Source organism: Anser brachyrhynchus, assembly GCF_964034855.1.
Source record: "Anser brachyrhynchus genome assembly, chromosome: 2".
Taxonomy (NCBI): Eukaryota; Metazoa; Chordata; class Aves; order Anseriformes; family Anatidae; genus Anser; species Anser brachyrhynchus.
The window spans coordinates 42,179,054-42,207,008 of record NC_137695.1 but is presented as its reverse complement, the minus strand read 5'-3'; the positions used below and the strand labels follow the sequence as shown (position 1 = coordinate 42,207,008).

The 27,955-nt window shown below is 34.6% G+C and overlaps 1 protein-coding gene across 10 annotated transcripts in view; it reads left to right on the top strand.

The window, feature by feature from the left end:
* NEK10 (NIMA related kinase 10) overlaps positions 1 to 27,955 on the top strand; it is a 106,159-nt gene that overhangs the window by 62,188 nt on the left and 16,016 nt on the right. For 7 of the 10 annotated variants that reach the window (XR_013946230.1, XR_013946231.1, XR_013946232.1 and 4 more), the window contains 9 exons: positions 3,542 to 3,725; positions 3,814 to 3,900; positions 12,032 to 12,080; positions 14,406 to 14,443; positions 20,018 to 20,118; positions 22,757 to 22,867; positions 24,552 to 24,660; positions 26,081 to 26,133; positions 26,221 to 26,276. Coding sequence is in view for 2 of the 10 variants with exons in the window: in XM_080579133.1 (XP_080435259.1) it covers positions 3,542 to 3,725; positions 3,814 to 3,900; positions 12,032 to 12,080; positions 14,406 to 14,443; positions 20,018 to 20,118; positions 22,757 to 22,867; positions 24,552 to 24,660; positions 26,081 to 26,133; positions 26,221 to 26,276 (788 nt within the window). In the remaining 8 variants the exon portion in view is untranslated. Of the gene's footprint in view, positions 1 to 3,541; positions 3,726 to 3,813; positions 3,901 to 12,031; positions 12,081 to 14,405; positions 14,444 to 20,017; positions 20,119 to 22,756; positions 22,868 to 24,551; positions 24,661 to 26,080; positions 26,134 to 26,220; positions 26,277 to 27,955 lie in introns of those variants that run through there. The other 3 variants (XR_013946229.1, XR_013946235.1, XR_013946236.1) reach the window with 3 other exon arrangements.

Sequence of the window (27,955 nt, the reverse complement as noted above, 5' to 3'; positions counted from 1 at the left end):
ATATTAAGTTAGAATACTCTATTTATAGAAAAAAAAAAGTGTGATAGTTCCAGTATGTGCACCACTGCGTACAATTCCCATTGCTTTGAAAATAAGTGAGGACTCAGGAATGTCATGGAAGTTTAGCATTCCACAAGCTGTTTTTTTTACCCATCTTTCACTCCGTTGATTTTGTTCTGACAGTTCTCTGTTTTGGAATTTAAGTAGCAGGTACTGGAATTAAAGTTTAAATGCTAGAAGTTACTGCTTTTAAGGGCAAACCCATAATACATTTAATTTCACTTCAATTATTATTGTGTCAAAGTGCTTCAATACAATCACAGAAATAAGGCAAGAAGAGTTGTCAGAAATTCTTGTTTCCAAGAATCTCCGAGCCTCAGAGCTGCGTGTCACTCCTGACTGGTATTTGACCATTCATTCATAAAAATGTTTAGCGATAGAAACATCTCTATGTCTCTATCCCATGGTAGGGAACAGTTTGGAAACAGCAGAAGTGTAGAAACAGAAACTGTCTTTACTTTCAGTGATTGAGTGTCTGAGTCAGTCTTTTATGCCTTACAAAGGTGATGTGTGGAGCACTATGAGGAGTCCTGAAGCACTATCAGAAGGTAATTGGAAAACCTGTGCATACCTGTAGCACAGTACAATGTGCTGTGTACTTTATCTGCAGTTTGTCTGATATTTTCTTCAGAAAATGCAGGTCTCACATTGTATGCTTGACAGAATAGATGTGTTATGTATGTCTTGTTTCCAGGAAATATACATGCGCGTATATGGCATGTATACAACACCTGAAATTGTCAGATCCACTCTTAACTGTTATATAATTGCTCTGAGAGCAGTAAATCCAGCATGTCTTCAGAACATTAGATTTGTAGAGCACGTTCAAACTTGTTACGTAGAGTATGAATACTTCTCTCTGCAGGACCCTAAGTAGATGCAGTGGTTAAGTCCCTCCTTTGTGCTTTGTGGTCTTAAATTCCAACCTAAATTTTACTCGTTGCACCTTAAGCTGCTAACTTTTTGTCCTCTCCACAGTGGAAATATGTGGGACTTAATTCTTACCTCTTATATCTCTCCTCTGTCATTATTTTAATTTGGACTGAATAATCAAATTCCATCAGTCTTTGTAAGTCATGTCTTCTAGACCTCTGATTATCCTCACATCTCTCCTTTGAGTGCTCTACACTTTTTTAAAGTGTAGTCAAAACTGGATTTAGTTACTCCAACTGAGAATCTTATTGGTACTGAGAAGAAAGATTACACAGCTCTTAGAGATGATTTTCCTCTTCTCATTTCACAGTATATTTACTTTTTCTTAGCAGCATGCTATTGTTCAGTCATGCTCTATTTCTGATCTACCAAAGTCCCCAAACCTTTTCCCGTAGAGATGCTGTCTTACTAGTCCTTCCCCAAGTCCGTATGCTTGTACAGTTGTTTGTGCTCATAGAGCTTTGCATTTTCCCTCTTTGTTTTTTTTTTTTTTTCCCCAGTTTCTACAGTTTCTCAAACCTGTATTCAAAATCTGTCACTTGCATTGACAGAACTTTGTGTATGGTGTGTATGCTGTAATGTGACATATATGCATATATTGCAGCCTATGCATGTTTAATAGACATTGCATCTATCCCATTATGCAAATTATCATTGGAATTCAGTGACTGTATTGAGCATTTTTGGACCAAGGTCAAAAAGGATCCAGAAAAATTGTGCTCACTACCCATTTTCAGTATAACAAACCCTCAAAGTAGTGACCAAGTTGAGCACAATTTTTCTTGTCTGTTGTACAACCAGCTGTATTATTATGGTTTTCTCTAACTCACGCTTCCCTCGCTTTCCTGTAAAATATCATGAAAAACATTGTCAAAAGCCTTACAACATTACAGCAACATTGCAAATAACATATACTTGAGAGCTGTTACCCTATTACAGAAAGAAGTAAGTTAAAATATGGTGGTTTTGATCTTTTTTTTTTTTTTTCTTTCCCTTAGCTCATCATGATTTACAGATTATTGTTAACAATTTGTCATTTGAGTGTGTAGTTCGGCATTAACAACATTTGATCCTTCTCTCCCTTTAGTCTGCTTTCTTTGTCATACAATAGGAAAGTTATCTCTCTTCAGTAATTGTGCACTGCCTGTTTGGCGCACAGAAAGCATGTCCATCTGCCATGACTAGACTGCTCTAAGTGAGCTTTAGAGTCACCCTTAGAGGCTGCCATATTGTGCTATGCTGCGGTAACTGCTATTGTGGCACCTCAGACATAAGTCCAGTGCTGAAATATAAAATTATTTTCCCAACAGAATTTAAAGTGAAAATCCTGATGAGCCATCTTTTACAAGTTAAGTTATAGTGTTGGGAATAGAACAAAAGATAGGGAAATAATTGAAGCAGACCATTACACAGGCAATGGTATAGTCAGTGCTCAGGGATGCATGAGTAAGGGTTAAGGAGAAAGGGTTTTCAGACTGTACCAATTCTGCTGTGTCCCAGTAAGGTCAAAATTCTCCATGAGAAAGACTGGGGAAGAACATTGTCTTAGATAAAGGCCGAATGGCCTTTAACACGTGGTAAGAATAAAATGATTTAGAAATGTATTATTATCTCCTGACATTACCTTAGTATTAAAGATAATAATTAGTTTAATCTGATCTGTTTATATGATTTATCCCCTGTTCTTTATCACACTTTGCTCTGAAAAATGTAAAACAAAAACTTGAATTTATTTAAGCACAACAGCAGCAGTATGAGAGGACTTGGAACAATATAGAAAAAGATCATAAAAACAGTCTGATTTCAAAAATCGTTGCATTAGAATAGAAGCAATAACAGGGATCAAGTATCTCTGTTCTTTCCAGAAAGGCTATAAACAAAGACAACAGCAGAGGTAGAATTTTATATTCATTAAAGAACCCCTTGCTAGAGGCAAGATTCAGCACTTAAATGTGACAGGTAAATAATTTATATTCCATGTTTTGATTTTCTTGGCTGTGCTTTGGTAATGCCAATCAGCATTTGGTCAGTTCAGCCTTGGCAAGTCTCTTTGGCATCTCATCACATCTCATCACATCAAGTTCGCTTGGTATTTTACTACCATCTTGACTGTTGTGCAGGTTTTGTGCTGTCCAGAAGTCACCTTCTTAATATTATGTAAGATGGAAGAGAATAAATCTCCCACTGCTTGTATGTGGGATTCATACTGTCCTTGTCCAACCATTTATTTTTATGTTGTTCAGTTTCTTCATGGTCTGACATTTTTTTCAAATTTTTCTTTTTAGTGCTTGTTATGAAAAGACCTTCATCAAAAACAAAGATGCTTTTTATGTAAAGGCTCAAAATAATTAGGCTATATTAAGAATTTCACAAGTTTTGCAAAATCAATGGCTGAACCTGGCACTATCTAGTCCTGGACTAACAGCTATGTGGGAACTAAATGTACATTTTTATGTGTGTGTGGATACACAAGTGACTCTTTCACATTTTCTAATTGATGTTATATAGGGACGGTATGTAACATTTCCTTTTTGCTCTTTGTTGTCAGAAGCATTATGAGAAGTTGAGTCTTCTTAGCAGCACCAGTGGAACACCTAGTTGCAAAACTGAATTTTCAGAAAACATTGACATCCCAGCTGACAGTTTTCAATCTGCATGTGGAAAAGATGAGGAAAGAACATATGAAGAAATCCTGATAGAGAACAACAGCACTTTAGAAAACTCTGAGAAAGGTATTAATTAGCAAAAGAAAAATCATGAGTTCTATTATGCTGCTCAGAGGTGGGTTAAAAGTTGCTTTCCTTTCATTTTTATGTGCAGATATGTTCTCAGAATTAGATGATGAGCGGGATGGATTGGACAATTCAAGTAGCTCCAGTCCAAGTCATTTGAAAGAATCTGCTTTTGGTAAGATCCCTTAAGAAGGAAGGGGTACAGTACTTTCTAACAGTTAAGTTGCCATGTATTCTAAAATAGTTGGGTATTTCATGATTCATTGCAAGTTCACCATCTGTTGTGGGTCCTAAGTAATACAAAATTAAAATAGCTGTGCCTCTGTGGCACCCATTTCCAGGATAATATATTTTCTGTCACATTTTCTTTATGTAGCTCATCCCTGTATGTTCAAGGAATGGCTATGGAAACTGGAATATTACTGAGCAACTTGACAAAGAAGGTGATTTTAGATTTGAGCATAAGGTAACTAAAGTTGATAAGAAACAGAAGGCAGACAGCATGAAAACTTTTGTCTCAGTAACAGGAATTACATGCATATGAATAAATGGAGTGCAGTGTTAGAGGGCGTAAAAAAGAAAGTTGGAAGAGGCAAGCATTAGCTGTGTAGGTGAGTTCATTGAAAGGAATTGCAGGAATGCTTAATAACTAAATTCAAATTAGGAAGGGTTTATATGACAAAACACAGCAATCATTCTGCCTTTAGTTATTTATGGCAATCAGTTAGGAAGGCATCAGCTATGTTGGGTGTTAAGTAATAGTTTTTGTATTATATTCAAATATGAAAAGAAAAAAAGAAAAAAGATGTGACATCAGTAATCACTGTAGGCTGCCTGCTAAAATATGATCTATGGTGATCTAAGTATTAAATGGGATGGGACTCTGATCACATTAGAGGAAATTTAAAGAACATTTTATACTAGAAAAAGAGTAATATTAGAACTAAAGAAATGCAGGATTTTTGTTCATACTATGAAGTTCTGGCAGAAAATCTCTTTATCTTTTAAAATGTCCTTTTTAAATGTGAAGGTAATAAGATTAACAAATTTTACTGGTGCAAAGTTCCAGGCTTCAAAACCATAAGGTAATATTACTTAATCTGTTTGTAGTGCTACTTGCTAGCTAGATTTCCTTCAGATTTTGTTGCAGGTAGTGTAAAGCATGACTGCTATTAATTGAACTGTCTAGCCATTAGTGTAGAGCAACTAACTGATTTGATAATTCTGCTTATAATCTATTAACATAATTTGCTATTTATAATTGGATAGCCTGCCATTCTATAGACTGGATGACCTGTGGCAGCCAGCCTTGAGTCATTGTACACTTTCAGTCATTGTACACTTTTTTTCAATGACCAGCCAGTCATTGTACACTCTGCTCCCAGCAAATACATTTTAACTGATGTATAGGAACATCAAGATTACTTTCTCAAAAAAATAATAATGTGGTCATACATTCTTAGATCATCTGTTTGATGTTGAAGTTAGTATTCTGGATCAGTTGTAATAAATGCCAGCAGATCTTTTTTCTTTTCATGGAAAAAGAAAAGATAACTTCTTGAAAAATTATTATAAATTCCAGATATTTGGGTATTGCTTGTATTATGCTCCATTCATTGCTAATAAATGTCTAACAGTGTATTAATAATCAGCTATGGTTTTGTCAAGCACATCAGCATTGCAGGGAAAAATGTGACCAACCTTTATCTAGCTAATTTGGAAACTGCTGCCATGAAAAAGAGAATTTAAATTACAGGTGTATTGACTGGGGCTTTGACAGGGGCTGTCTTATGCTGCCATCATATCAATTTCAGAGAAAACAATCTGTAAATATGGAAAAATATCCCTCTAATTTAAAACTGGGTAATAATTTGTAAAAAGATGTCGTGTGCTGTGTTACTCAGCGGTGCAGAAGCTGATACGCAGGTGAGTGTGAGTATAACAGTGGTTTGCTTTTTTTAAGTCCACTAGTTGCAACAAATTTTTAATAATTTTACATAACCTGTGCTTTTTAATTATGCTTTAAAAAAAGGACTGTTGTTCTTAGTCTAGACAATGTAGTTCCACAACACCAATTTCTTTAGCAATTCCTATGATTGCCAAATGCAGGATATATAGATTCTGGAGTAGTGGTTTCATGCTCCTTGAAATGATTAATTCTACAGGATCAGATTATGCACATTTCAGATGCATAGAGGGAGTAGTGGAAGATGTAATCTTTTTTTCCCCTGAATCTTTATAATTTGAAATGATAGAGATGGACAGAGGATAAGGACACAGTCAAAAAGCAATGCACAGTGGTAGGATGATAGCAGCTTATTTGCATTTTTCTTATTTTAAAATTAAGAAGGTTCCCAGCTACACCTTAGCTTAGTCATATATATATATTTTTAATTTGTTTTTATTTACAGTGCAAATATACCTGCATTTCTGCTGGTAAAACCAAATAGCAGGTGATCTCTCTTACTGCATAGTAGTTCAGAAAAGCTAGATGTCAGTTGGGTGAATGACAATTTAAATGTTTACTCTATCTCTGGGAAACTTTTTGGAAAATATTTTTTTGTTTCCTTGAATCATGTTTACTTACACTGCGGCCAGAACAATGTAGTATCATAAATAATGCTTCTAAAAGGCAGTAAAGACTAGTAGCATATTTTGCAGACTATCAGAAACCCTGTTTTTTATATACTTGCCCTCTGACCTTCTTCATAACTAAAAGGTAAATACACAATAGGTCCATTTCAGAATTGCTCAGCTCCTAGCTTTTCATGAGGCAAAGAAGACTTAATGTCCTGTCATTCTGCTGGATCTTGCTCATGAGTTTTTCTATTACCTCATACTGTAGTATCTGTGTCCAGTATTTGGAGGAATCTCTGATATTACATGACTTGTGACCAGTAAGCAAAGAAGCTGACATTCAGGACTCCCTTTTCTTGCCAAAATTTCTGTAATGTAATTGTAATGTAATAGTATTCAGAGTAACTATATAGGGAAGAGACAACAGATCTGCCAGAATATTACAGTGAAGTAACTCTAGAAAGGCCTTCTATGTCTGTCTTCGAACTTTTAGAAAAACAACTTGTTTACAAATTGACAGAACGTGAGTCTTGTGCAGGTAATGCCCAAAGCAGTCAAAAGTATGAAGTGCAATAACTGGGAATTTATAAAACTAGGATACTTTCAATAAATGAACTCCGCACGTGTGGTGCTTTTACTTGGGTGAGCAGCCAAGTTGCACCATGGCCACTCTCTCACTCCCCCTCCTCAAAGGGAAGGGGGAGAAAATATGACACAAAGGGCTCAAGGTTTGAGGTAAAGGGGGAGATCGCTCAACAATTAACATGATGGGCAAAACAGACTCAGAGTAGGGAGATAATAAGATTTATTGCCTATTACTAACAAGCTAGAGAAGTGAGAAACAGAGGAAAGAAACCAAAAATGCCTTTCCCCCATTTGCCCTCTTCCACCTCCTCCCCCTGCGCAGTGCAGGGGAACAGGGGATTGGGGCTGCAGTCAGTCCCTAACACTTCGTCTCCGCCACTCCTTCTCAGTCACTCTCTTCCTCTGCTCCACGTGGGGTCTCTCCCATGGGATGCCGTCCTTCCCAAACTGATCCTGCATGGGCTTCCCGCAGGCAGCAGCTCTTCAAGAACTGCTCCAGATATGGGTCCGTACCATGGGGTCCATCCGTCAGGAGCAAACTGCTCCAGCCTGGGTCCCCCATGGGCAGCAGCTCCTGCCAGGTCACCTGCTCCCGCATGGGCTCCTCTCCACAGGCTGCAGGTCAGGCCTGAGGCCTGCTCTGGTGGGGGTCCTCCACAGGCTGCAGCCTCCGTCAGTGCAGGTCCACCTGCTCCACCGTGGTCTCCTCCACGGGCTGCAGTGTGGAACCTTGTTCCACCGTGGCACTCCATGGGCTGCAGGGGGACAGCCTGCTTCACCATGGTCCTCACCACAGGCTGCAGGGGACTTCTGCTCCGGTGCCTGAAGCACCTCTCCCCCTCCTTCTTCACTGACCTTGTCGCCTGCAGGGCTGTTTCTCACTCCTTTCTCTCTCCCAGCTGCTGTGTAGCAGCAGTTTTTTTTTTTTTTTTTTTTTTTTTTTTTTTTTTTTTCCCCTTTCTTAAATATGTTCTCACAGAGGTAAAAACAACATGGCTTATTGGCTCGGCTCTGGCCAGCAGCGGGGCCTTTATCTAACATGAGGCACCTTCTAGATCCTTCTCACAGAAGCCACCCCTATGGCCCCCTGCTACCAAAACCTTGCCACGTAAACCCACTACAGCATGTTGTACGTAGCAAATAATGGGACTCTGAGTCAGGGTCATCACTTAGCTCCAAATTTATCTGGTTTTGAGAGCAACAGCAAACGTACTAGGAAATATCCATTCGGTAATGGCACCTGCTGTCTGGAGCTAGTAATTTCATTCAAAATTTGGGCTTTGGGCAAAATTTGCAGGCAGCTACCTTGTGTCTTGCAAGTTCTGTGATCACAGAGCTTTTTCTTATTATTCAGAGTGGTTGTACTTGGTGTTGGATTTGATGATTTTAGAAGATACTGCTTCTTCAAGACATTACCCCTAAGACTCAGCCTAAGATACTCTTACATCCTCTGTACATGGTTCTTTAGGTTGTATCGAGAAAGCTTCAAGAATTTAGTTGAAAATGATTATAACATTAAGAAACTCAGAATTTGCACAATGAGCTGTCTGTGGAGAGCTTCAGAGATCTTAGTGTTTTGTAGGTTTGTTTTTCCCAATTTGCCTTTGTCCAGGGTTCAGATTTCTCTTGAGACCTTAATCTAATGTCTGTGATTTTTTAAGATATCAACTAGATTAAAATCTGCCAAGACCTGTTTTTCCTGTATGGTGCTTGGGATAAGCTTAAAGTATGTTTATAGCAACTTCTGTTTGTGTACATGTAGTCACTGCTAGTAAACTTATGCTGTTTGATCTGCAAACCAGATTAATGTTGCTAAGGATATTCATGCCAGCATACAGTGATTTAAAGGGCAGTTTACTAGGAGTATTTCATATAAATAAAGGTAATTTGACAGGTAATTCATCCTGACAAGATTATTAAGCTGTCATTCAAAAAAAAAAAAAGCCACTTTCTTTACTTCCATTTCATTCAGGGAGATAGACTGAAGTTGTCTGTTAATGTGAAATCTTGATTCAGTTTTGGTATCACCTTGACTAAACTTGAAAGAGTTTTCAGAGTTTTATTTATTTATAGATACCTGTGAAGTGAAAGCTAAAGTGAAACTTTCTATCCTTCTAGGTTTTTCTGAACTTGTATTACGTTATAAGCTGTTTTCTTGAAATCATGTGGTTAGATGCCTGCAACAGAAAAACACTAAACTGTGTATTAGAATGTATCTGTATGATTTGCACTGATACCAATGAATGCTATGATGTTAAACTCTTAGAAGTTACTTTAATTACATCAGCTATTAAAGGCTAGAGTAGCAGTGAGAAAAAATCTTGATATCTCACTTGATTTATTTTTAAAAATCATCAAGGAATCTTCATAGAGCTATTCAGAATAGTGAGCCTTATGCTAATCAAAATCTTTGAATTTTGTACGTCTTTCACAATCCAACAAAGGTGGGCACAAAACAGGAAAGACAGAGCATTTATGTTTCATTTTCCATGAGATCATCTTGAACTTAAGAAATTCCCTCTTGCAAGACATTTGAACACAACATACATTGCCTTGCTCTTCCCATTCATAGTAGAGGAGTAACAATGGTAAAAGGAAATATTATCCAGCTAAAACCCTGGGCTGAACATCAGGATCTACTATGTGCTTCGTGACTTCTGCCAGTTAACTTTCCTAAACATCTGTGTAGTTTCTTACTCCCTGTCTGGCTTAGAGTGCTTAAAGTAACTCTTACAAAAAAGGCTATTACTAGAGTCATTAGTGTTTGATAGGTGCAGGTATACACACATGAATATGCATTATAATGGTTTTTAGATGTCTGAGTCTCCTTGTTGAAGAAATTATTTGGATGCATTTTCATAGTATCTAATATAGAGACTCTCGCCATTGTAGTTGCTCAGTGGGTTTCTAACATAATAACAAGCTATAAAAATGTGGCTGAAGGGTGTTGGCTGTTGTTTAGTGATGTTCTGCAACATTTTTTTTTTTAATTTCTTTTCACTTTAACAGTAATAAGTATTTTCCTAATTTTAGCATATGAATCAGTAAATATTATATCTCTGCCATGTACAATGAGTGGTGATACAGACTCTTTGGTGTGAAATACCATGCACTTGCAAATACACTCATAAGCTGTCAGATTTGCAAGTCAAATATTGGTGAGTCATCTAACTGATCAAGAACTTTTGGATATGAGCTCTTTACTGATAGAGAGACTGTTTCTTTGAAACAGCCAAAGGGTGTAGTATTTCAGATCCAATTTAGCATATAAATTATTGTAAAGGGGAGCTGTTTTTAAAATTCCAGGAAACAGCTGTGTTCAGTCTTAGTTTTCTAGCCAGGTATCTTCTGTTACAGATTTTCTCCCATAAATATTACATAAATATATTATATTTTGGGTTTATAGCAGAGTGCCTGAGGCTGTAACTCAAAATCCTTATCCCAAGCAGCATGGTTCAGGTTTGGTCAGAGCTTCTACTTTTGTCTATTTATTATTGTGTCTGCAGCATACACAGGTAAAATATCTATTCCATGAATAGGTGCAATCATAACTTTTCTTTTCAAAAGGCCTTGCTTGCTCACTAGGCAGTGGACACTGCATTTTCCTATCTGTTTTTAAAAATCAATTGAAATATCTTTGCATCTTTAAGGGACTGGTTTGTTTGCATCAACTGCTCTTACAAAACCTACTTTTGGGCTAACTACTACAGAGTTTCAAAGTCTGTTTTGCTAAACAGAACATTAGCAAGAAATAAAATACTGTTTCATTTTTTTTCTTTCTTTCTGTCTATCTGTCTGTATGTCTTCCTTTTAAGCAGACAGGTTTGGCCAAAATAAAAGATACGTAATTTAGGGGGAGTTTAAAGTGAATTGTGTGTGACAGATGCCAGCCTCCTCCAAGTTGTTTTTTTTTTTTTTAAATTCATGTCAGAGGATCTGAGAAAAATAGGAAAAACAGAGGCACTGTATTTCAGAGCACAACTGAAAGTATGTTTGAAAACAAGGAAAAAATTTAAGATTCTCAGAAATGTGTTTGTTCTCTGAAAGTCCTCTGCTGTTGCTCTAGAACTAATATAACTACAGTAGTAATACCAACAGCAGGAAAGCTAGTGTAAGATTATGTAATCTTTATTTTATTAGCTAGGATTTGAGTGACTAGGTGCTTCTGTTCTTGTTTTATGATAATGTTTGTGATGTTACTAGTGTGGAAAATAATCTTATGTATGCAAGGATATGGGGTTTTGTATCAAAAATCAGTGATTGTATGGGAAAAATGAATTTCCTTATTTTACTAGTTAGATGAAATATCTACGGTTAGATGAAATATCTTCTGATTTAGGCATATGTTTATTCCTTTCCTTTCAAAAAGCGTGCATAGGAGAGAGCGGTCTCATGTCAAAATCAGCATGAAAGGAATGGTTTTGTAGGAATGTTTTAAGACTAGTGCTTAAGATGTCTGCTTAAGACAAATGCTTGTATTAAGACAATGTTTTCCAAGTACATAAAAAATAAATAACATCAAATATTACTCTTTCCGATTCATATTTTTTTTTGGCACTAGGCAATACATGATAAAAGTTTGGTTTCAGTTTTATTGCTGATTGGATGTTTGACCAATTACTGGTCATATACCTGTCTTCGAGGTCTTAAAATCAGTAGGATTATTAAAGAGGTAAGGTATTAGATATGTAATAGATTGCAAAGTTAGCTGATAGAATGGTGCCAATAAAACTTCGGTAGAACAGGGTTTAGACAACCTGTCAAAGGTCCTCTGAGAAAGCGTGTAAATATTCTAGCTTCTTATCCAGACTAGAGATGTTGTGGCTACAGTGGTAGCAGTAACTGAGGTAGTTATTTAATGCTAATCCAGATACATCTTCTATGGGCATACAGTCAGCATGTTGTATGTTTCTGTGAAATTCTGAAACTATTTAATAAAATGCTGTGCAGGGCTGAGACTAAATTGCAAGTGCATTTTTGACACACCAAACAGCAACTCCATATTCAAATGTGGATTTAGAGTTTATTTACCATTTCTGTTTAAAAGCTATTTTGACACCATATCAGGGAAATAGAAAGTATTATTATGTATATGTATATATATTTATTTTAATGCAGAGATAATATTTATGCATTTGTTTCAGGTATAATTAAACAAAGTCTCAGTGCTTCTGAAAGACAACCTCAGATTAGGTAGGTATAATTTATGATTTTAATATGGATTATATAATTGACCATCGTTATGATCCTTATTAGTCAGTCATTTCACAACAGAACACCTGCACGATTTACCTCCATGAAACATTTCCTTACCGTTACAACTTCATTTTGTCTCAGACAATGACAATCAGTCTGCCTGAAGATATTATTTGAGGATGTTTGCACACAGAAGCTTTACGTGAATAATTTAAGGACTAGCAGTAAACTGATAAATTTAAAAGTGAACCTTGCTGCGTCAGCTTAAACTGACATAAGTTGGTTAGACAAATTCTGGTTGTGCATTTTTAAGCAGCTATTTTTCCACAGAAAAATGTGCTTGCATGTTTGATGGTGTAGAGTAATATCATGACCCTTTGAACACTTCTAGACCTTCTGTATAAACTTAGATATCTATTTCTGGAATTTTGGAGTGCTGCTCATTGTCTCCAAAACATAAATGAAACAAACCAAAAAATATAGCATGTTTTCCCCTATTCTTCTTCTAAAAGTCTTTCATTTTTTTTCTGTAATTAGTTAAGAAATGCCTCAAATGCATTCTTGACCAAACATTATTTTTTCTAATGTCTTTGACACTGCTTCTACTCATAGATTGTTCTTTATAGCTTCATTCCTGCTTTTCTTTCACATGTGAAAAAAGCCAAAAATGACTTGTCTTCATCTACCTTCTGATTTTTTCCCCTTACCTTTAACTTAATTAGGTAAGCATTTATAATAGTGGCATTGATTCCTCTCCTGTTTCATTAGTCCCTGTTTGATTCAGCTTTTATTTAAAGAGTATTACTGAAACAGCTCTTACTAAGCTGTTTTAGTGACATCTTCCAAATCACAGTCCCTCAATTTCCTTGACCTGCAATTTATCAGTGGCACTATCTTCATCTTCTTGAAATCATGTTTTTCTGACTCCCTCCTTTTCTAATTCTCCTATCTTTTGAAACTGTTCTTAAGTTGAAACTATTATTTCAAGAAGGTTGCATGTGGCTTTATCACATAATCACATCTTTTTTTTCTTCTGCATCTTGTCTTTTCATATACTTATTCATCTACCTACCAAATCATGCTGTAAATCATGAACTTAGTATGATTAGCAAGACAGTACATCAGATGTTTTTCCTTCAGTCTATACTAAATTTTTGCTCATCTCTCTAAGATCTCTTCATGGCCATGCAGCCATATAGTTGAGTTCTATATAACTACAAGGAAACTTGTAATTGTCCATACCTCTACTTCTGCCCATCCTGTCCAATACCTTGGGATCTGAGCACCTGCTTTAACTTGCACATCTCTCAAAGTTGCATTCAGAATATGTCTAACTGTTCTGCCTGTCATCTCTAAGATTAACCATTCCTATTGATCACTCTGTTAAATCTCCTGCTTGAGTTCATAGCAGGAAAATCACCTGAAATACCCATTTAAGACAGTAAAATATATCCTCTTCCTAACTGTCATGCAAGCAACATCACTGGTTTTGATGCATGCTTTCTAGTCACTCAAATGCCCATTCAGAACACTGCTGCAAGGAACATTTCTATAGCCTTACCTTCAACCTGGCTGTTGTCTGTGTGTACGCTTTCACCAGTGCATTGTCTGTCACTTCAGAAACAGTCTTTTATTATCGCTTTCAAAGTTGTTCTTAGCATATCACCATCCTGTCTGTCACTTATCGCTCACTAGCTTTCCAGCTTTAGCCCCTGCTGAAGTCAGTAATGGCAGACTCCTAATGGTTGAATGCTGAAGCAAGCACCTTTGTTTTTAATCCCTCTCTGCCCCTCACATAAACATTAGCAAAACTATCTTCTTATCCTTCTTCCTAACTTCTCATTGAAACTCTCATTTTCTTTACTGCTTAAAAAGTAAGTAAAAATTATTACCAGGATAGAGTTGTTGAGGCTGCTGTCCATCAGGACATCATATTTGTTCTTTCTGTTCACCATTTGTCTGTATCCATTTGTTGTTGCTTATCTCTGCTGATGAAATCTTCAGGCTAGGACAGTGTTTGTATTAAGTATAGCTAGCACTGAAACATATAGGATTATATTTCTGGCATTGAGATATTGTTCTACTAATGATCTAATAATATTCTTTTATTTTTTATGTTTACCATTTGGACATGTAGAGTAAACCAGACTTATAAACACATAGTCATAAACTAGTGAATTGGGACAGACTTTGTTTAGAGGAAATGTGAAAAGGAGTCAGGGAATTCTAATATTTTCTCTACTGCGTCTGATGATGCCAAACATAACTAAAACTATTTTATTTTGTTTTGATTCATTTTATTTTGTTTTGCTTTAATAATAGAGATTGTATTGAAGGCCTGGGATCAAGACTGCGACCAGGTAACTTTGTGCCTGTGACAAAATCAAAGTTTAACTGAAATTAAACTTAATAGTTTCCAAGTTTTTAAACCGTATTTTCCTATTACATATACAATGTCGCCTCTTTTATTTCCTCATCTTTACTGCCTTTTGATCTGACCTTGTGAGTGCCTCTATTCATGTGCAAGGCCCGCATTAAGATAATTCACCAGTGGCAAGGTGGCAGTTTCATAGCCTTCCAGTTGCAGTTCTTTGCAATGTGAAAAATCATGGTATTATCTAATAAGTGTATTTTAAAATTATAGAAAGGCAGAGAATTGCATTCCAGATACAAATATGTTGTCTGATAAATCATGGAATTTTTTAAAAATATAAATTCCAATAGTAAATCAGTATGACTTCATTTTAATGTTCATTATCTTAGCTCTGCTTCTACTGAATGCAATGGGAATCACTCCTATAAAAGGAGTATTTCTTAGAGCCCTTGTAAATTATGAAGCATTTATACATGACTAATGAAACAAGTTTTGCATTGGTGATACTTTTCTCTCCTACTGAGAAACTTCAGATATTGTAAGCTGCTAAGCTGTGACTTCAGAATACTTAATATTGTCTGAATTAAATAATAGTTGAAAGAAAAATATTTTGAGTAGTTGGAATATTGATCACCAAAAAACATGACTATGTGTGTATACTAACTTATTTCAGTGCTTTTTGATATAAAAGCTGCATTAGAAATTTTAATTATGCAGTACAAATAATATTTTTTCCTCAATTTTTCAAAAATTTTCAGGGCTATTTACTAATGAGTGCCATTATAATAGCAACACACACTTTAAACGAACTATCCAGCCATAATGCATCAGAGCTATAGTGATCTGCAGACAAACACATTAGCCTTTGCAAATAATTTTGGTCCTGTGGGTAATTTAAGCAATTTTGATATCTTTTGTCAGTAATGTTTTATTCTTGAGAAAAACAATGTAATTTATGTAAGGTCTAACCCGAGAAGAAAAGGGCACTTGATGGTGCCTTTTCTTCTGGAAGTAGACATATTTAAAATAAAATCTACTGTTATGTTAAATGGTTTGAAGAAAATTTATTGATTTATTGGGATCCTCCAAGGTACTTGAAGGTTTGCTGTTGTTATGCTCCTAAAAGTTTTGATCAAGTCCTCACTGACCTATTCACACACAACCTTTCATTGCTCAAATAATGTTAGTCCTATTTATTTGAAAACAATAACAAAACAACAACAGTAGAGTTGTCTGGAGTAAATGGATTTTATGGGAACTCCTGAAGTTCCTAGCTGAACTGGGGTCTTTAGCAGTCTTTGAAACACATAGACATTATATGTATTTTAAGTATCGAAACTGGTCCACCTAGACTGGTAAGTCGTATTGTTGTTGACGTACTAGAAAAGAGACAAAGCACTATACCCTGAATAACAGAGAAATCAATGGTAGGTCCTGATCAGTCTTTTCTGTTTATCATTCTAAGCATATTTTTCTTAAGGGAAAAAATAAAATAAACACCATCTAAGAGATGCAAAAGAAAGGAGACCGATTTATTTGCTTTTATTTTTTTAATAAAAGTCATTAACAACAAAGAAGTCAAATACCACAGGACAGGGACCAGTCAGAAAGGTAGTATGTTGAGGAAATAAAGTTTTAATCACTGTCCTAATAAAAACTGAAGATTCCTAGGTTGTAATGGCAAGACCATGCTATTCGTTTTAGGATTTGATCTCTCAGTGTTGAAACGGTTGGTGGAGAGGTGATGATGAGATGAATAGAGCTAAACAGAAATTGTTCTTCTCATGGCACATCTTGTTTTAGATCATTATAGCATGGCTTCCACTGTCATCTTGAGCAGAAAGGCCAAGGTAAATTCTTCCTTAAGTAGCTCAAGTGAAAAGCTCTCTTCTTCTCATTGATTATTAAGAGGAGTCTTTGGGAAAAAATGTTAAACTGAATCCCTCTCTCAACCTATCTGCCAAAAGGAATTGCCAAAAAAAAATCTGACAATAGCAATGATGTCATTATCTTCCCAATCCTATCAGAAATATGTCTCTGTCATAGAGAATGACATTTTCTATATTTCTTTAGTTTCTGCTAGGTTGCAGCTCAGATCTGGTTAGTCCCTACACACTTCAGTCTGTGAATGTCTCTCTTTTATCTTTTGCTAAAGGGGTCAGCACAGAAATTCAACAGGAAAAAATGATAATAATTCAGTTGTGGGCTAAGTAATTTTAGTATTTGTAATTCCTTGCCCTTTCAGTGGAATTTTCATTCTTGTTACTAGATCACTTAAAAAAAAAAAAAAAAAAGAGTTTAGGTGGATATAAATGTGTACATAAGACTGTGATCTTCAGGGTATTTCTGCATGAGAATTTTTTAGAATTTGGATTTAAATTAGCCTCTGCAACATAATTTATTGATATCTGGATTTAAGAGTGATACAGGGCTGCTGGCTGTTCAATACATGGACCTAAGCTTTTTCCTTAGTTTCCAACACTAATACTCAACTTGGAAAGATAGTTTTGTTAACTAGAGCTCTTTAGTAAGACAGTAAGTGTTTTAGAGTGGCAATCTACTGATAAGCTTTTGCTTAATCTCTAGAAATGTTAGTGTGTATGACAAATATACAATTTAAAAACTATAATTAATGATTGATTTACCACATAAAAATTAAAAAACCTGTTTTGGTTTTGGCTCCATACTTTTTCTCAGCATGCGACGCATGATAGAGGGGAGCACTAAATAAATAACAACCAAGGTGTTCAGTTTATTTTAATTGTTTTATTTAAAATCTGATATTTTGTAAGTCTTCATTTTGAATTACAGGTAGTATCTATTTGTATGTCTTAATTCTGTTAAATGATCTAAAGCTTGATCAGCAGTATTCTTCTGCTGGTTCATATCACTGGAATTAATATTCTTCCATACAACATGCATCAATTATTATGCCTTTTTCGTTCACTAAGTAAATTCACAATGGTCTTTAACTAACAAAATATAGTGTACCTTCTAGGTGTAACTTCCATAAATCAGCACCGAGTTAATTGACTGTGCTTTGTAAATGTTAAATAATGCTCACTTTTTTTAGGTGGTCAAGTGAATTTGGTTTTGATTTTTATCAAGATGCCTATGGCTAGTATTTATCAAATATCTCATTGTATGTGTCAGGAAACAAATCACATGGATATTAGACCTTACTTTGCAGTAACATAGGGCAGTTTTGTTTCAGAAAAAGAGCACACAGTCTTTTAGTCACCAGAAGCTACACAAGAAAAAGAATGTATCTACAACAGACATGAGTATCTGTACCAAATCCTGGATAACAAAGTTCATATTGGATTTAATGGCAGTTTGTAACAAGTCCCAAATAAACTTTCACTTCTAACTTTACTTTTCAATTTTTGCTCCCAAGAACTAATTATTTTCACATTATTGATATATTTTTTTATCTGATTTTAACAAAGAGCAGTAAATTAAGAGGGGCATGAAATTTATTTTTTTGAAAGAAAAGCGTAACTTTTCATGCATAACTTATTTTGCAGTGCTTTTGTGAATGAAAAGTATGCATTATGTACACAGATTTGCTTGACAGAGACCAGTAGTCTTGCTTTAGAGGAAGAGAAAGGTTTATACCTACCTACTATTTTCATGAAATGAGAAAAGAAAATTAATCTTTTTTCCTTCTTGTCATGATAATTAATTTACACTTATCTAAATAAAATCAACAATAATCCAATAAAAGTGATTTGAGGAAACCAATTTGAAGTACTGCAGTATACTTAATTCTAAAGTCATATTTTTCCTTTGAATTCAAAACTAACTCTATTCTTTACTTTAGAGTTTATACTACAAAATGGATGATTTTTTTTAGAAAAGATCACATTTGGATACATAATTAAATAGTTAAGCAATTAGATATAAGCCTATGTGTGCACTGTTTGTGAATTAGTGTATTTATACCTATTGTGTGTGATGTTAAGTAATAGCTAAAGGAAATGTTCATTTTTTTGGAAAAAGTACAGTTTTTTGGAATATCTGTTTCAGAAGAAAAATCAGAAACAACTTTTTTTTAGCAATCTTTTCTCAAAGAAGTTTCTCCACTTTCTTGATCTCTTCTTATTAATTGGGCAATGAGTACTTTCTCTTCTGATAGGTCTGGTAATAACTGGTAATGTTAATGCCTAGAAAAATTATAATGTCTGGAGATATATTGAGAGACAGAATACCTTCCAAACATGATAAAATATTGAAATTCTAAGTTTGACAGGAATTTTCCTCTGTCTTCAAATGGGCCAATTTTATATCCCATGTCAGAGCACGAAATTTTAGTTATACATAGTGTATATGTAATGTGCAAACTCGTAATTAAATGTGTATATACATGAAAATTGAATCTGTATTAATATTTTCTGATTTGCTTGACCCCATTTTGCTGTTTGCCTAGTCCCATGCATTTTTCTATCAACATCTAACTCGTTTTGCACTTGGCAGTTTTAAAAACACAATTTTCCTTTATATTCACAAGTTTACACTGCTCCTTTTATGGAATTTACAAGTGAAAGCATTATATAGTCTGTAATACGGAGCAATTGTCTGTATTCTTTCTTTTGTGGGGGGGAGGAATTTTTAAAGCTTTAATCTTTGCTTGGCATTGATGATCTTTTATTCTAACCATGAGACATTCCAGTTATGTGCTTCATGATAATGACATTTTGATCATGGAGAATGCTTATAAGAGTTCCCTTCCACAGACTCCATCAATAAATTCCTCCCTTTAGATAGGGTGATCTCTGTTGGGGAGGAACTTCTAACAAAGAACAGAAATCACTAATTTTCCAATGTAAAATAGAGAAGACACAGAAAATTTATAGCTTCTTGCAATTTTTTTTTTGATTTTTCTCTCAAAACATGATCTTACTAGATGTTGGAAATGAGTAGTAGCTGTGATAAAGCAACACACACCACTATAAGGCAACATGAAAATATATTTTAGTAATTTTTTCTCCAAATTGTGCACATAAAACGTTCTTATTGGAATTTGTAGGGTAAAAAGCGAATTAACTTTATAACATCAAAATTCTTAAGTAAATAAAAATGTGATTTAGTACATGGAACATGGAACAATTTTTTTCAGTTAAAGTAAGAAAATTCTATTTGTGTCTTTATGAATAAATGTAGAAAAATGTTTGTTTAATGAGGTATATTAATGTTTCATCTCCGAGTAACTAAGTGTAAGTGAATCAAGAGAGGTTTTTTCTTTGGAAGCCAATTATTAATAATTCCATTATATAAACTTAAAAATTTTTAAATTAGCCTGGCCTCCCCCCCCCCCCTGCTTTTTTATGTTGTTCCCAACACTATTGGCAAATCAAGTCATGCATAATATTAAACTGAATATTTACATATTCAATATACATATATTGTAATATTGTAATATTTCATATTGTAATATTGTAATTTTTCATATTACAATATAAAACTGAATATTTACATCTACAGATTTTAAGCAGTGCACACGATTAATATATAAAGGCAACAAAATGAGCTGTCCTGATTTTAGTGTTGTCATCTACAGCATCGACAGGAATTGCTGTATCACAAAGGAAGGTGCGTCAGATCAGTGACCCTGTTCAGCAGATTCTTATTCAGCTCCACAAAATTGTCTTCATCACTCAAGTATGCATTACCGTTGCTTCTGACATTCTATCCATTTTAGTTATTTGCGGTTGTCAAAAAGATGATACTGCAAAGTACTGCTAATTTAGTTGCTGTTCTTTAAAAACAACAGAACTTGACATTTTTGCAGATGGCAGGATGTTTTAAAAATATATCATTTAAATAAAGACTAATCTCGAATATTAGTATGTGGAGGATGGCAATAATTGAGTCATAAAAAAAATCATTGGTTCACCTCAGAAAAATAGTTTGTACAGTAATTTATTTTTATAACATTCTGTCATGTTAGCAATATGAATATTTTAGGTCACTACTGTATACTGATGTGAAGAGTACATAAAATGCTTTCCTCTATATTAATATTTTCTAAGTAATAATTTCTATTATCGATACATAGTAATAATTTCTTAGGATTTCTAGTGCAATAGTTCTTATCCTGAATATTGTAATTTAAATGTTTTGAAAAGTCAATATAGTGTTGTTTTTTTTCAAACTTCAGAATTATTTTAAAATTAATTTTGAATGTTTCGTGGTGAAAGAGAGTTCAAGATATTTCATGCTGATTCCAAAACAAAAATGGAGGTGGTTATAAATATGCACTGAACTCTCAGCTAAAAATATGACAGTAGACTTTTTGTACTCCAGAAAGATGACTAGTTATTTGCAAAAGTTGTTGTTATTAAAAAAACAAACACATCATTTTGCTGTCTAAAATGAAAGGTTTATGTTTAGGAAGTCACATGTATCACATCAGGGGATTTCAGATTGCTGAGCCAAATTTATATGATTTAGTTTAAAATATAACACAACTAAAATTAGGTGTATTTTATGTGTCTTAAGCATTTTTGTTATTGTTTTGAGACTGTCAAACTTCTTGAAGCAGGTAATACAGGAAATCAATTGTCATGAACAAAGTAAAAATGGTTATTTAAAATAACCAGAGTTGGCATAGCTTATTGCAATAGTAAGCCCTTTGCCTGATAACAGAATTGAGGCAGTTTAGTCTTTCTGTGCTATATTATAAGTGTGTCCAAGATGCTTATTAGTGAACCTACCCTCTGTGGTGAAAAAGTGTTTCTCAAGTGGCCTACTAGTTAGTGCTAGTTCTCATAAATGAGAGCTAACAACAACGTAAAGACTTGCTTGAAATTGGCCATCGAACAACTTTGATGCTTTCAGTGTCAGTTGATCTCAGAATGAGAAGGCAGAGAAACCAGGGTCCACACCTGTACTTGGTCACTGTGCAACATGCTTCTCTTGTACTTGTTTATATTCTTGCAAATCTACGGTAGAATATATATATATATATATTTAATAATACATAATTGTTTCCTACAACTCTCTTACATATTTCAACTGACAATTTGAAACTGAACTTTACAAGGGAGAGTTCTTTACTGTTAGGTCTTGGCAGTCAAAGCAGCTTTCCCAATCCAGTTTCCATGGGAACAAGAGCTGGACTGATTTGTTGGAAAATAATGTAAGAGGAAGCTTTTAAAAAAGCATTATGGCCATTTTTTAAAAAACTGATCTGACATCTGATTTCATTAAAACAGAAGCTACAATTGAACAGTAGTGCCTGAGGCAACTCTGAGTTTCTCATGCAGTGGATTTGTCCTTTATCACTATTGCTTCAGAATATCCCAGTATGTCCATGGTACATTAACTGCACATAGTTCATTGCAGTGGCACGTAGTTTACGGAGTGTCTTGCAGGCCTTTCCTAAGACATCATTTTTTCCTCATATATAGGCCAATGAACGTTCAACATCTGACTTAAAGCATATGTATAAGGTCTAATCTGCACAAAAACACAGTAGCATCTATCTGTAACAGAAAGCTGTATGCAGCCAGCTGTCTAATGAAGTCCTTTAATGCTTACGATTTAAACTTGACCCTTAGTTTGCCAGAGCAAACCAGGAGTGACTCCTGTGAGGCCAATATAACTGTTCCAGATTGATAGCCATCTTAGAACAGTAGTTTGTTTCAAAGGGAACAAAATCTTTAAAAAGTATACTGTGATAGTGTTTTGAATGTGAATCATTAATGGTGAAAGCTTCCTTGCATAGTCAAAAACCTTACTGAATTCAGTGGAGTGGCACTTTGTGAATTTACATTATTGATGTGATTATAAAGTGTATACTAAATAGAAAATAATTTTCACAAACACTGTCTGTGGGTATAATAAACTATACAGAAACAGTGTAGGAGATGGTTTCCAAAGGGTGGTACATACCAAAGAGTGGTCATCAAATGGATTGGTGACAGATGTGACTGTCAGTATGACTGCTGCGGCCAACAGCCAAAGCTTTACATTTACTCATAAAATCATTTTAAAATGATTTTATAATCAGGGAGGCAAATCTAGTATTAATCATACTAGGCTTAATATAATGATCTTTCAAGGTTAGAGGGACTTGTATGATCTGCCAAGCCTAACAGAATGGGCAAACTAAGAAAGATTACTATAATGTGTCATTAAATCAGGTTTTGTACTGTTGTCTGTCACCATGCTATTAAACATAAATGTTTCTTTTTGCAGTGTAGCCACTTTTTTCAGTAATGGTACTGCTGATTAGGTGATCTTTATGGGAGCTGTAATTGAGTGGTGAAAACATTTGTTTCTCTGTGTTGCATAGCTTCCTCCAGCTTTGCAGTGCAACTTGAAAAGGAGAGTCATTGAAAGATTCAAGAAGTCCCTCTTCAGTCAGCAGAGCAATCCTTGTAATCTGAAATCAGAAATGAAAAAGGTGCGGTACATCAATTACCATCTTTCAAGTTTGTCTCTGATCGTTACAAAATGTATTGTAAATGAAGAGGGCCAGCAAAAATAAAATTCATCTCTTTAGAGCTCAGAAAGCAGAGGAAGGAAAATGTAACATTTTCTGTGGCAAAGCTGATAAAATAATATAAGCTCTTAATTTATACAAGCACTTCATAATTTATTATTAGATTGCCAATATTATTCATGTTTTGGAATGTCTTCCTACTCAAACTATGAGCTTTCAGAAAGCACATGAACTGTCCAGAGTGTCTTGAATATTGAGTACCTCGTCCCATAATGGTGTAGTATCAGCAACAGTTTAGAATCCTCAGTTTAAAAATACTGCAGATTTGCAATAATTGCATGGCTGAAGAACCGTGCCTGTATGTTTTCCAATGACATGCTGGACACTTTCCAAACAGGAAAGAGATGTGACTAAAATTCCAACCCAAACTATTCTATGATTCTATGAAATCAGAATTTCTAAATGTTCCTTCAAAATATCCCGAGAAGACTGTAGTCAGCAGAGGATCTGAAAATTGACTTCTATGTACTGTGAGAGACTGTGAAACTATTTTATTTTTTAATTGAAGACAAAGCAATTGTTAGGTATGTTACTGTATATAAAATTTGGTGACAAGGATAATTGCTTAATGTTCACTTCAGATGTGAGACATAATACCCCTTTCTAACCTAATTTGCTTGTCACCTGTTTGCACTGAATTGTGGAATCTTCCAAGTAATTGTTACAGAATGGACTCACCCCAATTACTAAATCTGCTCACTACTTTTGTATTAAACTATCTGAGATGCCTAAGCTCTGTGGAAAGTGGCTATGTAATGTTTACATTGTTGTGCATTTGAAAGATAGTTAAAGATGCCTCTTTGAGCCATCAGTTTTATGCAAATTTGCTATTCTGTAAATCAACCTGGGATTTACATTAAACAATTCCCATATTTCAGTCATAACATTAAATGTAAGGAAATGTTTTCTATTAATGTATTGAGTGGATGTTTCCAGGAAAGGGTGCCCAAAAATGTGATAAGAAAAAGGAAATATTTGTTAGAAAATTAATCTAATTTTCAATTGCCCAGAAATAATGGAACCTATTTATTTATGAATGTATAAATGCTCTCAACTGTAAAATTGTTAGCTTCAAAACTATTGAATTTGTGACTGAAGAAAATGGAAGAAAAACACTATTTAAAAAGTAAATGATAGTAAATTGAAGATGTTTGAAATGCTGAATGCAATTCTGGGTATTTCTACCTCAAAGGAAATAGAAAGCAGCAAAAAGTACAGTTAGAAGGATGGGGAACTGATAAGCATCAGTGAATAAATAGGACATATTTTAAGTCAGTAAGAACAAATACATTTTGAGAATTTTACAAAAATCACCACTGTAACTATTCTGGGTAACATGAATTGAATTTGGAGGTAACAATGTGCTTTATACAAAGTGCAGGTTGACAGATTGCAGTGTTCACTAAGTGACTCAGGGGAGAAGAAGGTAGAACATTGATAATTGCGTTCACTACTTTTTCATTAATCTAAAATGTATTGAAATCTCCTTTGACTTCTGATAGTTTGGGAAATATAGAAAGAGATTTCAGGTGTCCTTTGCTTTTCTCTCTCTCTCTCTTTTTTTTTTTTTTTTTTTCTCCCCCAGCTGCTCCAAGGTTCTCCTGAAATGATTGAGCCCAACATCTTTACAGCAGATTGTCATGTGGTACTTCTCTCATCAGCTGCAAATACATTAGTTCCAGATGATAGAAAAGGTAACAAAACAACAAAAAATTGGTAGTGGCGTATGTTTTTCTAATAAAGGATATTGTACTGAAGTAGGAAGAATTCCTGCTCTGATCTAAGAGCTATCTTTAGAGACAGGAAAGTTGTTGACTATATGAATTTTCTGATCATTTTTTTTTCCCCTGTGTGTGTGTTAGTTTGTTTTTCAATTCTTGGTAAGATAAGTAGTTTACCATTGTGGAAAATTCTACTAAGTTAAGAGAGCATACTTTGAAATTAAAAAGAAATAGCAAAAATACAAATAACACATGGTTCAACCATGAAAATTAACAGAAATTTTTGTCACTGAAAATGTCCTGCTTAGGATTTGCCTGTCTTTTCACGTGATTTTTAAACAAACTCTGAACCCTTTGTTGTTCTGTCATGTTTAAACTAGTAATCCTGGCATGATATATTTACCTATCAGAATCAAACCCTGGAAACTTGAAGAGGGAAATGTACGTGCAATACTACACCTATATAGTGTAAAATGTGTACATATACTTTTAGAAAATAAATAGAGTCAAATATAATTTGCACTAGCGTTACTCATAGACAAGTCATGAACTCCATCTTTAGTCAAACCTACTATCACAGGTAGCATCCCAGGTGGGGAACCATAATTACTAGTTCAGAGACTTGTTCTGTCATTTGCCTCTTTGTGCAACACAGCTAAGAAAGTATTGAAGTAGCCTAAGGAAAACGCACAACTTGCATTTTGTCATTTGTGCCATTTTCATTCTTCTAAACGCAGGAAAAATTATGGCTGCAAATCATAAACTAGAGGACATAGTATGGTTAAAAACTGTTGTTCCAGAAAGAAGAGTGAGAAACCTTGGTTTTGCTGGCCTTTGTGTTGAAACTGGCATATAAATTCCACAGATTATTGTAAAAGTAAAGAATAATACTGGGTGTTGAGTGTGACGTCTGGATAAGGAAAAACAGTCACTTAACTTATGAACTTAATTTTGTTCTTAAAGAAAAAAAGCAAATTGATTAGGTGTTCAGTATTGGTAATTTTTGATTCTCTTAACCTGCAAATGATACTTTTGTTCTCACAATTTGCTGCTGCAAGTGTACCCTTTTTACTATAAATTGCAAGTGGGGAGGAATAGGAAAGTTACATTGCTATGTTCTTTACATTAAATATTTTTTAAAAATCAATATTTTTCCATCGGTTATGACATTTTATAACATCTTGTGACTCAAATGTTCACAGAATGCCTTAAGAACCCTCCTGCTTTTGCCAAGGGGTCATTGTGATCAGTGGAATAAAATGCTGATAACCTAACTTAGCAATTATCTGTCATGTCATTAGAGAACTGCTAAAAAAAACTAATGAAAAAAAACTGATGAAGAACCATAAACCCCAGATTCAGTAGTATAACATTATTTGCCTCTTATTTTAAGGTATTGTTGGCACTTCTGACATAGCAGAAGGGATGACATATGAACAGTTGCAGGTAAGCTTTATATATATATAGGTATTAATGTATTTTATTGCTTTTAATAAAGATAATTTACTGAAATGAATTTCTTTGAATTTGTAGACCATAATTGAAGAGGTTCTAGAGGAAAGTGGTTATTACAATTTCTCTTCAAACAGGTGAGTCTGAGTGTTCAATTTGAAAAGAAAAAGTTAATTAAGATGTGCTAAAAGCAAATGTATCATCTACCTGTTTGCATGATTGCAATTTCAGTTGAAAGTTAGTGCAATGCATCATTATTTTAATACATGGATGCATGGACTGGAAGAAATTGTTATGGTACATTTTGTGAATATAAGCTGTTTTGGCCACATGGCCACATTTGTTTCCTTCACTCAGACAATAGAGTGGTAGAAGTTTGGCAGCAATCTCCTTAATTTTTTGTTGTATAAAACCAGAGATGAAGGAAAGTTTTATTTTAATAGAAGTATGTTTTACGGGGCTGAAAGGATGAAGCTAGCATATACAGTAAAATGTTTGAGTACAACTCAGAAAGCAGAAAAAGTAGTTGCTAGCACAAAAGTGCAGGGGATGAAAAAAAAAAGTGAAGGTTTTTGAAACTGGGTGTATGCCTTGTCCTAGAGATGGTAAGTCTTTGCTGCAAGAACCCGTGGAGGAACACAAGAAAGAGAGTATATGAAAAATGTCCATATAGTCCAGAACATAAGCTTAGTGTTTCTCATTCTCTTTACCTGCTAGCCTGTATTTATTACCTCAGGTACTCTTTAGTGAAAAAAATAAAATAAAATTCACTGTTTCTACCAGGTCTTCCTTGTCTTTGCAACAATCAGCATCTTAATGCCTGGGAGACCACCTGGGAGTTAGGTTTTCTAAAATCAGCAACAAAAAAACGGCCAAATGAACCAGAAAAAAAGATCCTCTAAATTCTGATATTAAGAGGTTTTAAGATTTTGTATTTCCTGGTTCTTCAGTAATATTTTTCAGTTATCTGTTATCTCTGCAAATTTTTCTGTGTGGAACTATTTATTGACTACAGCTTGAGAAGTTTCAAATGTTAGTCTGAATATTTTTATAGAATACTCACTAAATTGGAATTCCAGCTCACAAATATCTTACAGCTGCCAGCTGTTAGGTATTGAAAAATCATGATTCAGAACTCCCAAAATAAAATAATAATTTGCTCTTTAAACCTTCAGGGTAAAATTGAATCATGTTTACAAATCACTTTTGCAGCTATGAGGTCTAACAAATGTTAGTATTTGAATTTTTGTCCTGATCACATGCTCCCAATATTTGGAGCTGTAAAAAATCAAATATTGTGCAGCTTAGAAAAACAATATGAAAAAGGCTGTCCTTTTTAACATTGAGATCTAGCAAATGTATAAATGTGGTGTATAGACATTTAATTCACGCACTGGGAAAAAACATCTTATTGTAATTTACTGTAGTGATGCAGATGTATCTTGAATATGGGCATGAGTATTTTGCACAAACTACTATGAAAATAAGAAATCTATTAATAAAAATGTAAAGGACATTTAAAGATTACAGAAAAATATGTTAGTACTTACAATGTATAACACAGGAATGCCACATAAGACTAACAGCAGTGCAATAATTAACATTGTTTTTTTTCTGGTGACAGCATTTATTCGGGACTACTTATTTTTCCTGCTGTGCCGAAATTCCCTACGGATTTGTTGTTCTTCAGAATCTTAAAATATTTTTGTACATTTTGGGAAATTTTGTTTCAGAGGAGACAAGAAAATATTCTTCATAGCCACATGGGATGACAGTGTAGTATAGGATGTTTTTTTCCCTATGCCATGTTTATCCT